General features: G+C 37.3%; 1 protein-coding gene across 5 annotated transcripts in view; it reads right to left on the minus strand.

Annotated features, from left to right (window-relative positions):
- The window catches only part of ATRX (ATRX chromatin remodeler), a 275,833-nt gene that overhangs the window by 92,223 nt on the left and 170,175 nt on the right, over positions 1–13,435 (minus strand). For all 5 annotated transcript variants that reach the window (XM_029929461.1, XM_029929463.1, XM_029929459.1 and 2 more), the window contains 3 exons: positions 9,509–9,639; positions 8,913–9,001; positions 8,613–8,785 (listed from right to left, as the gene is read on the minus strand). In XM_029929461.1, coding sequence (XP_029785321.1) covers positions 8,613–8,785; positions 8,913–9,001; positions 9,509–9,639 — 393 coding nt within the window. The remainder of the gene's footprint in view (positions 1–8,612; positions 8,786–8,912; positions 9,002–9,508; positions 9,640–13,435) is intronic.

Below are 13,435 nucleotides of genomic sequence, written 5' to 3' on the forward strand. Positions count from 1 at the left end.
ACAAATATGAATTTACCATTCATAAAATGTACCATTTTATTACTTGTTTTGTCAATGTTTCTGAAGATTTAGTATGTTCCTTTCTATTGTTCATCGAGTTTAGCCTTTCGTTCCCACTCAAAGCATCCCCTTCACATATCTTGCAGAGGTGGTTTAGTGGTCATGAAATCCTTTAGTTTTTGTGTGGGAAACTCTTTATTTCTCTCCTATTCGGAATGATAGTCTTACTACATACAGTATTCATGGCTGCAGATTTTTCCAACTCAACACTTTGCATATATCATGGCCTTTGGGTTGCCAAGTTTCTGTTGAGAAATCTCCAACTAACCTTATGGATTTTCCCTTGCTGGTTAAAGACATTTTTGCCTTGCTGTTTTTAAGATTTTCCTTACTATATTTTACAAATTTAATTAGAAAACATCTTGGTGTTTGCCTGCTTGTGTTAACATTTTAATGTAAGTTATATATTTATGGAAAAAACTTTTATACTTCATTGTGAAGTTGGTTTCTATACAACACCCAGTGCCCATTCGAACAAGTGACCTACTCCAGGCTGATCACCCTCCTTCCCCTCTCCCCCACCAACATCAGCCCTCAGTTTGTTCTCAGTATTCAAGAGTCCCTCATGGTTTGCCTCCCTCTCTCTCTCTCCAACTATGTTAATCCCTTCCCCTCCCCCATGGTCCTCTGTTAAGTTTCTCCAGTCCCACTTGTAAGTGAAAATTTATGATATCTGTCCTTCTCTGTCTGACTTACTTCACTTATCATAACAACCTCGAGATCCAACGAAATTGAAACAAAAGGCAAGATTTCATTCTTTCTCATTGCCATGTAGTATTACATTGTACAGATAAACCATATCTTCTTGATCCATTTGTCAGTTGCTAGACATTTAGGCTGTTTCCATGATTCAGCTATTGTTGAAAGTGCTGCTATGAACATTGGGGTATATGTTCCCCTATGCATCAAAACTCCTGTATCCCATGGGCAAATTCCTAGCAGTGCTATTCCTGGGTCATAGGGGAGTTCTACTGTTAATTGTTTAAGGAACCTCCACACTGTTTTCCATGGTGGCTGCACCAGTTTAAATTCCCACCAATACTGTAGGAATGTATGCATTTTTCCATACCCTCATAAGCATCTATAGTCTCCTGATTTGTTCATTCTCACCACTCAAACCAGCGTGAGGTGGTATCTCAGGGTGGTGTTGATTTGGATTTCCCAAATGATGACTGATGGTCAGCATCATTTCATGCGTCTGTTGGCCATCTGAATGTCCTCTTTGGAGAAGTATCTATTCATGTCTTCTGCCCATTTCTTCAGTGGATTATTTGTATCTCAGATGTGGAGTTTGGAGAGTTCTTCATAGATTTTGGATACTAGACCTTTATACGATATGTCATTTGCAACTGTCTTTTCCCATTCCACTGGTAGCCTATTAGTTTCATTGATTGTTTCCTTGGCCATGCAGAAGATTTTCATCTTGATGAAGTCCCAATAGTTCGTATTTGCTCAATTTCCTTCCCTTTGGGGATGTGTCAAGTAAGATAGTGCTGTGGCTGAGGTAAAGGGGATTATTTCCTGCTTTCTCCTCTAGGGTTTTGATGGATTCCTGTCTCACACTCAGGTCGTTCAGCCATTTTGAGTTTATTTTTGTGGCTGGTGTAAGAAAATGACCTAGTTTCATTCTTCTGCATGTTGCTGTCCAGTTCTCCCAGCACCATCAGTTAAAGAGGCTGTCTTTTTTCCATCGGATACACTTTCGTGCTTTGTCAGAGATTAACTGGCCCTACGTTTCTGAGTCCAATTCTGAGTGCTCTACTCTATTCCATTGGTCTGTGTGTCTGTATTTCTGCCAATAATATCTGTCATCATGGTTACAGCTTTGCAGTAGAGGCTAAAGTCTGGGATTGTGATGCCTTACATTTTGGTTTTCTTCATCAATAATCCATTGGCAATTCGGGGTCTTCTGTGGTTCCATACAAATTTTAGAATAGTTTGTTCTAGCTTTGAGAAGAATTCTGGTGCAATTTTGATTGGGATAACATTGAATGTGTAGACTGCTTTGAGTAGTAATGACATTTTAACAATGTTTATTCTTCTGATCCATGAGCATGGAATATTTTTCTATTTCTTTGTGTCTTCTTCAATTTCCTTAATAAGTATTTGATAGTTTTCAACATACAGATCTTTTATATCTTTAGTTAGGTTTATTCCAATTATTTTATGTGTTTTGGTGCAACTGTTAATGGGATCAATTTCTTATTTCTCTTTCTGTTGCTAAATTCTTGATGTATAAAAATGCAACCAATTTTTTTACACTGACTTTATACACTGCAACTTCGCTGAATTCATGGATTAGTTCTAGTAGGCTTTTGGTGGATTCTATCAGGCTTTCCATGTATAGTATCATGTCATCTGTGAAACTGAAAGTTTGACTTCATTTTTGCCAATTCTGATGCCTTTTATTTCCTTTCGTTTTCTGATTACTGAAGCTAGGACTTGCAACACTATGTTAAACAACAGTGTTGAGAGTGGACATACCTGTCGTGTTCCTGATCTCAGGAAGAAAGCTCTCAGTTTTTCCCCAATGAGGATGATATTAGTTGTAGGCTTTGCATAAATGGCTCTCATGATGTTTAAGTAAGTCCCCTGTATCCCAACTTTCCTGAGGGTTTTTATTAGGAAAGGATTCTTTATTTGGTCAAATGCTTTTTCTGCATCTATCAACATGATCATATGGTTTTTATCTTTTCTTTTGTTAATGTGATGTATCACATTGTTTGATTTGTGAATATTGAACCAGCCCTGCAGCCCAGGAATGAATCCCACTTCATCATGGTGAAAAATTCTTTTTATACACTGTTGAATTTGATTTGCTAGTATCTTGTAGAAGATTTCTGCATTCGTATTCATTAAGGATATTGGCCTGTAGTACTTTTTTGGCTGGGTCTCTGTCTGGTTTGGAAAACAAAGTGATAGTGGCATCGTAGAATGAGTCCAGACGTTTTCCTTCTATTTCTATTTTTTTGGAATAGCTTGAGAAGAATGGGTATTAACTCTGCTTTAAATACCTGGTAGAATTCCACACGGAAGCCATCTGGCTGAGGGCTCTGATTGGTTGGGAGATTGTTGATAACTGACTCAATTTCATCCCTGGTTATGGGTCTGTTCAGATTTTCTATCTCTTCCCCTTTGAGTTTTGATAGTGTATGTGTTTTTATAAATTTGTCCATTTCTTCTAAGTTGTCCAGTTTGTTGGCATATAATTTTTCATAGCATTCCCTGATAACTGCTTGTATTTCTGAGTGAGTCGTGTTAATAAATCCATTTTCATTCGTGATTTTGCCTATTTGGGTGCTCTCTCTTTTTGAGAAGCCTGGCTAGAGGTTTGTCAATTTTGATTAATTTTTCAAAAAAACCAACTCTTGGTTACATTGATCATTTTTTTCTTGGATTCTATATGGTTTATTTGTGTCCAGATCTTTATTATTTCTCTTCTTCTGCCTTGCTTGGGGTGTTCTTGCTGCTCTGCTTCTAATTCCCTTAGGTGTTCTAATAGATTTTGTATATTCGCTTTTTCCAATTTCTTGAAATATGCCTGGAGTGCAATGTACTTTCCTATTAGGAGTGCCTTTGCTGCATCCCAATGACTTTGGATTGTTGTATTTTAATTTTCATTTATTTCCATGTATTTTTTAATTCCTTTTCTAATTGCTTGAGTGGCATATTCATTTCTTAATAGGGTGTTCTTTAACCTCTATGTTTTTAGAGGTTTTCCAGACTTTTTCCTGTGATTGATTTCAAGTTTCATAGCACTATGAAACTATGATCTAAAAGTGTACATGGTATGATCTCAGATATCTTATTTTTATCGAGGGTTGTTTTATGACACAGTATGTGATCTGCGTTGGAGAATGTACCATGTACACTCGAGAAGAAAGTGAATTCCCTAGCCTGAGGATGCAGAGTTCTAAATATATCTGTCAGATCCATATGGCCCAATGTGTACTTTAGGTACTTTGTTTCTTTAGTGATTTTGTGTCTAGTTGATCTATCCATTATTGTAAGTGGAGTATTAAAGTCCCTGCTATTAGCACATTCTTATCAATAAGACTGTTTCTGTTTGTGATTGTTTTATGTATTTGAGTACTTCAGAATTTGGTGCCTCGATATTTATAATTATTAGCACTTCCTGATGGATAGACCCTGGAACTATTATATAATACCTTTCATCATCTCTTGTTACTGCCTTAACTTTGAAGTCCAGTTTGTCTGATATAAGTATGGCTACTCCGGCTTTCTTTTGACATCCAGTCGCTTGATGGTTCTCCATCCCCTTACTTTCAATCTGAAGGTGTCCTCAGGTGTAAAATGAGTGTCTTGTAGACAGCAGATAGATAGATTTTGTTCTTTTTTTTAAATTTTTTTAAATGTTTTTTATTTATTTTTGAGAGACAGAGAGAGACAGTGTGAGCAGGGGAGGGTCAGAGAGAGAGGAAGATACAGAATCCGAAGCAGGCTCCAGGCTCTGAGCTAGCTGTCAGCACAGAGCCTGACGCGGGGCTCAAACCCACAAACAGTGAGATCATGACCTGAGCCGAAGCCGGAAGCCGGACGCTTAACCAACTGAGCCACCCAGGTGCCCCTGTTCTTTTTTTTAATCCATTCTCATACACTATCTCTTTTGATTGGATGATTTAGTCCATTTATGTTGTGTTATTATTGAAAAATATGGGTTTGAGTCATTGTGTTCCCTGTAGGATTCATGCATATAGTGGTGTCTCCGGTACCTTATGTTCCTTTCAACACTTCTCTCCTAGAGACCCTTTAGGATTTCTTGTAGGGCTGGTTTAGTGGTGATGTATTCCTTCAATTTTTGTTTGGGAAAATCTTCGTCACTCCTTCTATTCTGAATGACAGGTTTGCTGGATAAAGGATTCTTGGCTGCATATATTTTCTGTTCATCACATTGAAGATTTCCTGCTATTCATTTCTGGCCTGCCAAGTTTCAGTAAATAGGTTTGCAACCACCCTGATAGGTTTCCCTTTGTGTGTTAAGGAGCTTTTTTCCCTAGAAACTTTCAGAATTCTCTTTATCCTTGTATTTTGCCAGTTTCACTATGATATGTCATGCCGAAAATCGATTCAAGTTACATTTGAGGGGAGTTCTCTGTGCCTCTTGGATTTCAATGTCTGTTTTCTTCTTCAGATTGGGGAAGTACTGAGCTATAATTTGTTCGAGTACCCCTTCAGCGCCTCTCTCTCTCTTCTTCTGTTAGAACTCCTGTGAAATGGATATTGTTCCGTTTGATTGCATCACTCATTTCCGGAATTCTCCTTTCGTGCTCCTGGATCAATTTAACTCTCTTTTTCTCAGCTTCCTCTTTTTTTTTTTTTACTTATTCTGTCTTCTAATTCACCTATTCTCCTCTCTGCCTCTTCAATCCATGCAGTGGCCATTTCCATTTTATTATGCACCTCATTTATACCAGTTTTCAATTCTTCACAACTATCATTACAGTCCATAGTCTTTATAGCATTATCTTCTCTTTTGTCTTCCATGCCCTTTTCATGCCCAGTGATTACTTTTATGACTATTGTTCTAAATTCTTTCTCAGTTATGCTGCTTGTATCTGTTTTGACCAACTCTGAAGCTGTGACTTCTTCCTGGAAATTCTTTAGAGGGGAGTTCTTCCGTTTCATCATTTTGGATAGCTTTCTGTCTCTTGTCAGTTTTAAAAGCAGGTGCATTTTGTACCTGCGAGTTCTGCTATATTAAAGGAGGCTCACTGACTGTCCATAGCCTGTCTGTTCAGCAAGTGTTCTTTTAATGGTGTCCCTTGGTCTCTCAGGTTGTGTCTTTGGTTATTTTATTTTCCCACTCAGTGATATTTGGGACTCTCCACCATGGGTACTTTTGCCTTGTTTTTGAGGGAGCCCTGGAAAGAAAAACAGACCAACCAACAGGGAACAAAAGCACACAAACACAGATACAAATCAAAAAAACAAGCTATCCAAAAGGAAAAAACAAAACAAAGCAAAAACAACAAAAGAGATACAGTAGTCTAAAAGCATAAAACCAGAAATTCCAGCTTCAAATAAAGAGCAGGGTGGAGGCATTGCTGCTGGAAGAGCATACACAAAGAGAGAAATAACAGGGGTGGGGAGAAAGAGAAATTGAACATTGACCAGGCAGAGAGACTAAAAGGCTTACTTCAGAGAGAGAAAAAGGAGAATATTGTATGAGGCAAGGAGAATGAAATGATGATAATGTTACCCAGAGTGACTGTATCGGCTGATGATTCCAGAGAGGGAGAAAGAAAGGTAATGATAGAGGTATAGATTATGCATCTAGAAAATAGATTAAATGTGACTGTTTAAGCAAACCTACAACCAGAGTTTCCAGTCCAACAGAGAGGAGAGGTAAGAATGAGATAAGGGAGAATTTATCTGAATAGCAAGAATTGATCTAGAGTTAATCATGGCAATGCATCAATGCTGGTGTTGCCTGGGCTCTGTTAAAAAAAAAAAATAGGAAAGAAAGAAAACGTAGCTATCCAGTGCAGATGGACGTGGTTCAGTGTAGGCAGGTCTCACCTCCACTGGTCCTGAGGGATGCTCCTTGAGGCCCTGCCATGGTGGTTGTGTTGAGAAAAATGGGGAACCCCCAGTCCCTTCTTGAACCAAGAATTGCAAATCACTCTTTTTGGTCCCATCTCATTGTGCTGGCGGTGTAGCCAAGGTAGGCTGTGTTCTATGTACTGAGCCCCACCTCATTTCCAGATCTTAGTCCATGCGCTTTAATGATACCACCCAAAATGTAATCCCGCAGGCCGGGGCGCTTCCTAGCCACGGATTGAATAGGGGTAGTAGGGCAGCAGTTCCTCCAGGTATCGACTGTGACCAGGGCACCCAGCCCAAAGAAAGTACAGCAGTTAGAGATAGGATCTCTCTCCAATGTCCTGCAGTTAGAGATGGGATGACAGGATCCCTCTCCTTCCCAGGCGGAGGTTTTTCTCTTCTCCAGGGACAGTTTCTATAAGCAGTTTCAGCCACTATTTCTCTTTCCCTCATCTCTTTCCAGAGCAGACTCCAGGTCGAACCCTCTGTGCCTCAGTCAGCTTTTTCCTTCCCAGTTTGCAATCATGCCCCTGTGAGGCTGTCTTCTTAGTGGATTCTCTTTTCCTCCCAAACACACATGGTTCAGCATCCTTTGGCTTCAACCCTTCTTTATTTGAGAGATGCGGGCAAGAAGTATGCAACTCAGTATTCCTCGCCATCTTGCTTCCTTCGTTTTTACTGAGTTTGAAGGGAGTTCTCTGTCCTTCCTGGATCTGGATTTCTATTTTCTTCCCCACATTAAGGAAATTTCTAGCTTTTATTTCTTCAAATCCATTTTCTGCCCCTTATTCTCTTGAAGACTTAAGAGTTTATTAAGACATCACCAAATTAGTTCTGCTGCGGCCTAAAACCCAGCCAAGCTTCTTTGAAATTAGTCATTTACCTAGGTGGCACCTATCTGTCTTCTCTTCATAGTCAATTGCTTTGCTACATGACTTTCAAATGACAAATATTTAGAGCTATTTATACTGTTCAGTCTTTAGATATTTGCTATTTCAAATATTCAGATATTTAGTCCCAGCTTTGGAATTAGTAGTCACCCAGTCAGGCAACACTAGGATATATGGAGTCTTAACAGTAACTCTTCATATCTAGATATAGGTCAAAGCAACTTCAGCCAGTAGAAAATTCAAAGATGTTCAGTTGTGGGGCATGTGGGGGACTCAGTTGGCTAAGCATCCAACTACGGCTCAGGTCATGATTTCACAGTTCATGAGTTCTAGCCTCCCCCCCACCCCCCAGTCAGTCAGAGCCTAGAGCCTGATTTGGATCCTGTCTTCCTCTCTCTCTCTGCCCCTCCCCCGCTCATGCTCTGTTCCCCCCAAAATAAATAAACATTAAATAAACTTCAAAGATGTTCAGTTGTGTGTACATTCATGCACAAGAGAAAAAGAGGAAGAGAAAGCAAAAGAGGTAATAAACTCTACATGATATAGGGAAAACTTAACATATACAATTATAGATTATGACGAATTACAGAGGAAAAAGCCTAACCCATTAACACTAGTGTCACTGTATAAAGCTAATTACAATCATACTTGATTATATGCAATGTTTCTAGTTATTTATATGTAGTTAAGTGAAAATACCATGGTGGTTCTGAAATTATGTGTGTCTAGGTCTGAGTCTGACTTGTACCAATATTTATTAAAAATATTTATCAACAGCATTCCAAGTCTACTCAAGAATTACCTTAGCTAACACATGGAGTGAAAACAATAAAGCATTTAGTTTATATACATGCACATAAACACTAGTTTTCCTTTCATTCCTCTTAAATACCAGAGAGAGCACAATGGCTTGCTTATAATTAAACATTCACCAGATACTTGTTATTATATGATCTGATTATTTTAGTTGCTTACCAGTTGAGGAAAGATACTCCTTTGAGCAAAATAATAAGGATATATTAATAACTGGAAAAAAACATAGCCATCATATTTTCTAAATCAATGGTCCATGATAAAGGCAATATTCATTAAACTCACATTCTTCCAGCTTTAACGAAACTGAGGGATTGCTTCCTGTTTCATCTACATTTCCTTCACCACCTCCTCGCGATCTTGAATTCCAGACTTTAATTACTTCAACATCATTGTCACTGCCACTTCCACTTGAACTACTATCTTTTTTCCCCTTTTTCCCTTTTGTTTTCTTCTTTCTAAGAAAGGAATAAATTTAAACTGTTAAGAAAGCATAGTAAAGACACAAATGCCAAATATGAAAGGACAATCAAAATTAGGGATTTTAAATGTGTCAACACAGGACACAAAAAGTATTCAATTTACTTTGTATAATCATCGGAGCTTAAACTCATGGAAGTTTCATCAGAATCTGAAGCTATAAATTCATCCATACTGTCTTCATCAAAGTATCCCTAGAGGGAAAAAAAAATGATGAGTGTTTTAATAGTTTATTTCAAGTTCTGTTGGAAATTATAATGATATTTATTTTATTTAAGGGTAAGTTAATTGTCAAGGGATAAAGAACTGAGGAATTATCATAGATTAGAAAAATAAAGGCAACATGATAGATATGATTACTAAATGCAATGTGAGGTCTTGGAATGAATCATGGAAAAGAAAAAGGACATAAATACAAAACTGATAAAATCCATTTAAAGTCTATTGTTTAGTTAATAGTATATACTCATTGTTAATTTCTTAATTTTAATCATTTTAACATGGTTATGCAATATGTTAAAAATAACATTTAATAGTCATTCCATAACCATAATGCATTCTAACATAGAAATTAACTAGAAATAAGTTGAATTACTGTACCACAAAGAAAAAGAAAATGTAAATATAAAGATTATATAGATCAACATTTTCTCTCAAGTTATTATTCTTCCAACAGACACCTTTAAGGTTACCTGATTTACCTTATTTTCTTTGCTAATGTAGTCCAACTGCAAACACCAAGGATGAGTCCAGATTCTACTTAACATCTGAAAATCCTGAAAAAGTTTTGCACCTGCCTTTCCTCTTCCACCTTCACTGTTATTACCTACACCTGATAAAGAAAGTAGTTAAGGTTAAGACCTAAGAATTCTCTATGTTAGGAGAGGTGGGCAGGGATGGGTTAAAGAGGTGATGGGATTAAGAAGGGTACTTGACATGATGAGAACAGGGTGATGTATGGTAGTATTGGATCATCACATGTACATTACATTGTACATGTACATTGAATCATTACATTGCATATTGTACATTGGAATTTAAATAAAAGCTTTAAAAAAAAACTCTTGTTTTAGAGAAAGCCTCTCTGTATCCAATCTTTTAACCTTTCCAAGTATCCTTACACAAAAAAATGTACTCCTACAAGGGAATAAGATGCAAAACAAAGCTGATAAAAAGGGACAAAAGCATTTTAACAATAACATATTTTTCTGTCCACAGTTTTAAAAGATGCAAATTCACCAAAAATTAATACATCTTGCCTCCATTCATGGCAAGAGAAAATTTAATCATATGACACATTAACTCTGGTACTGATTATTTTGTCTTATAAGAGGTATTTCCACTATGTATGATACAAATCACTCTATGAAAATGAAGTTATCTAATTTCTTGATATACAACTTTCACAGCATTGCCTTATAATTTTATTTCCATAATGTCAGTAAGTGATAGATACTCTTTCACACTCGATTTTAGTGTGTCTCCTCTATTTATGACTTAGTAACTACAGCTAAAAAGATATCAATTATGTTGTTCTTTTCAAAATACGAAATTTCAGTTTCAGTGATTATGTTTTTTTCCTCCTTTATATTTATTTCTGCTCTAGTCTGTATTCTTTCATTCCATCTATTTGCTTTGGGTTTAGTTTGCTCTTTGGGTCCCTAAAATAAAAGGTTAGATTATAAATTTGAAATCTTTTTTTAAAATTATAGGCATTTACAATTATAATTTCCCTCTTTAAGCTTGCTTTACCTGCATCCTGTATTCAAGTACCTTGTTTTTGTTTTCATCCATGTCTAAATATTTTTTATTTTCCCTTGTGATTTTTTTCTTTGATCTATTGGCTATTCGGGACTGTTATTTATATACATTTGTGTATGTTCTAACTTTCCTTCTGTTAATGTTTTGCAATTTCATTCCCATGTGGTTAAAAATATATTTTGTGTGATTTTATCCTATTATATTAATTGAAACTTATTTTATATTCTAAAATATGGTCTGTCTTGGAGAATGTTCCGTGTGTACTTGAGAGGAATGTGTACTGCACTGCAGCTGGATAGAGTGTTCTACAGATATCTGTTAAAGTTTAGTTTTTCCAAGTCTTCTATTTCCTTGTTGATCTTCTACCCAGCTGTTCTATCATTGAATGCCTTACGAGTTTTTAAATTAATATAAAGGAAAGAGGGACTTAAAAAATTTTTTTAATGTTTATTTTTGAGAGAGAGAGAGAGAGAGAGAGAGAGAGAGAGAGAGAGAGAGAGAGAGAGAAAATGAGTGGGGGAGGAGCAGAAAGAGTGAGAGAGAGAGAGAGACAGAATCCAAAGCAGGCTCCAGACTCCAAGCTGTCAGCACATAGCCCGATGCAGGGCTCGAACTCATGAACTGCAAGACGGTGACCTAAGCCAAAGTCGGCGCTCAATGGACTGAGCCACACAGGCACCCTAAGGGATTAAAAAAAATAGCAGGGGGAGAGGTAATCTAAACTGTACTGTTTTATTCTTCATGAAGGGCTTAAAAGCCAATTTTTGTTTTGTGGGGGGAAAACTACTTTTGTACATACATAAATATCTTCTACTATAGAGAAATTTTATAAAAGTTTTAGGCCTAACTAGCTAAAAGACAGAAAAAAGGAGGAACTGTTCATTACTTTTTTAATGTTTGTTTATTTTTGAGAGAGAGAGAGAGAGCATGTGCACAAGTGGGTGAGGGGGAGGGGCAGAGATAGAGGGAGACACAGAATATGAGGCAGGCTCCAGGCTGAGCTGACAGCACAGAGCCCAACATGGGGCTCGAACTCATGAACTACAAGATCATGACCTGAGCTGAAGTCAGACCCTTAAATGACTGAGCCACCCAGGTGTCCCAAAAAGGAGAAAATTTTTAAAGTGAAAAAACTTCTACCTAAACAGGAAAAAAAGTTTCTTCTACCTGCACTACTGATTTATATTAGAGTTGATATTCTTTGTGGTGAATGGGAACCACATAAAAAAGATATGCTAATAAGCTAGCCAAATAAACATCCACAAAAATATGTTGTCTACTCAAAAAAAAGTACTGACAATTATTATTGAATCATTCTATCTTTAAAAAAAATTATTTTACTTCCAAAGGACTTTATTTGGAAAAGTTACCAAAAAACATTAGGTGAATACATAATGAATTAGGCAGGACAATCTCTAACTGAACCTCATTTACATCTATGGTTTTTACATGAGATGTAATCGTGGAGTCTGTGGTAAACTAATAATGGTTTCCCAGATATATCTACATTACAATCCTAGGCACCCACGAGTTATCCTATATGGAAAAAGGAACTGTGCAGATGCAGTCAAGATAAGGGACCTAAAGTAAAGAAGACCATCCTAGTTGATCCAGGAGCAACCAATGCAAACAGGATAGTCCCTATAAGAGAATCCAAAAATGAGAGTCAGAGAAGGTGATGTGATAACATAAGCACAGATTGGAGTGATACACTTTTAATATGGAGAATACAGGCAGCCACCAGAAGCTGAAAAAGACAAGGAAACATTTTCCCTCCCTAGAACATGCAGAACCAGCCCTGCTGACTTTAGCCCTGTGACACTAACCTTGGACCTCCAAACTCTAGAACCATGGAAGAATAAACTTGTGTTGTCCTAAGCCATCAACTTGGTGGTAATTTTCTACAGCAGCAAGAGGAAACCAATACAGCATCCTAGTGAAATGTTTATCAAACTTGGTGCGTGTCAGAATCACCAGGGCAATTTGTTATACAGATCCTTAAATTCTATTCCTACAAATTCTAATTTCCTAAATCTGTGATGAGGCGTAGAAATCTAAACATTCTAAGAAGCTTCTCAGATGCTTGACTAGGGTACAAGTCAAAAGAAGAATGGCTGGGGAAACTCACAGCTTCAATTAGTTTCCAAGAGCTGCCGTAGCAAATCATTACAAACCCAAAATTTTACCACCACAGAAATATATTACTGCACAGATTGGGAAATTACAAGTCCAAAATCTGTCCTAAGCCAAAATCAAAGTGTCCATAGGGCCACACACATTCACTCTGGAAGCTCCAGGTGAGAATTTGTTCCATGCCTCAAGCATCTGGCAGCTGCTGGCATTCCCTGACTTGCAGCCACATCAATCTTTCACTCTGCGATCACCACGTCTCCTCTTCTGTGTAGATCAGATACTCCCTTATACCTCTCCTAAAAGACATCTGCACTTGGAATTAGGACCCATTTGGAAAATCCAGGACAATCTCCTAATGTCGAGATCCTTAGTTTAATCATCTGTGCAAAAATCCCTTTTCTTATAAGGTAACACAGGTTCCAGGAACTAGGTAAGATCTGACCTCTCCAGGTGGCCATCATTCAGCCTCCCCCACTGCATTAAGTACCCTTCAAGGTTATTCAAGGATGAAGAGTAGAGCTGAAGCAAACTTCCCAAAAATACAAGACTAAAAGCTTTTTAGATTCAATTCTCCTTTTGACTCTTTACAAATTATAATTATACTATTATAAACCAGTCTCGCTGGAATATTCTGATGATCAATATAGCTATAATAAGCAGGGAACTGAAGATGATCATAATAAAATACCAGGGAATATATCAATAAATTTTATACAGAGTTTCCCCAAGTCCTG

The sequence above is a fragment of the Suricata suricatta genome, chromosome X (assembly GCF_006229205.1).
Source record: "Suricata suricatta isolate VVHF042 chromosome X, meerkat_22Aug2017_6uvM2_HiC, whole genome shotgun sequence".
Taxonomy (NCBI): domain Eukaryota; kingdom Metazoa; phylum Chordata; class Mammalia; order Carnivora; family Herpestidae; genus Suricata; species Suricata suricatta.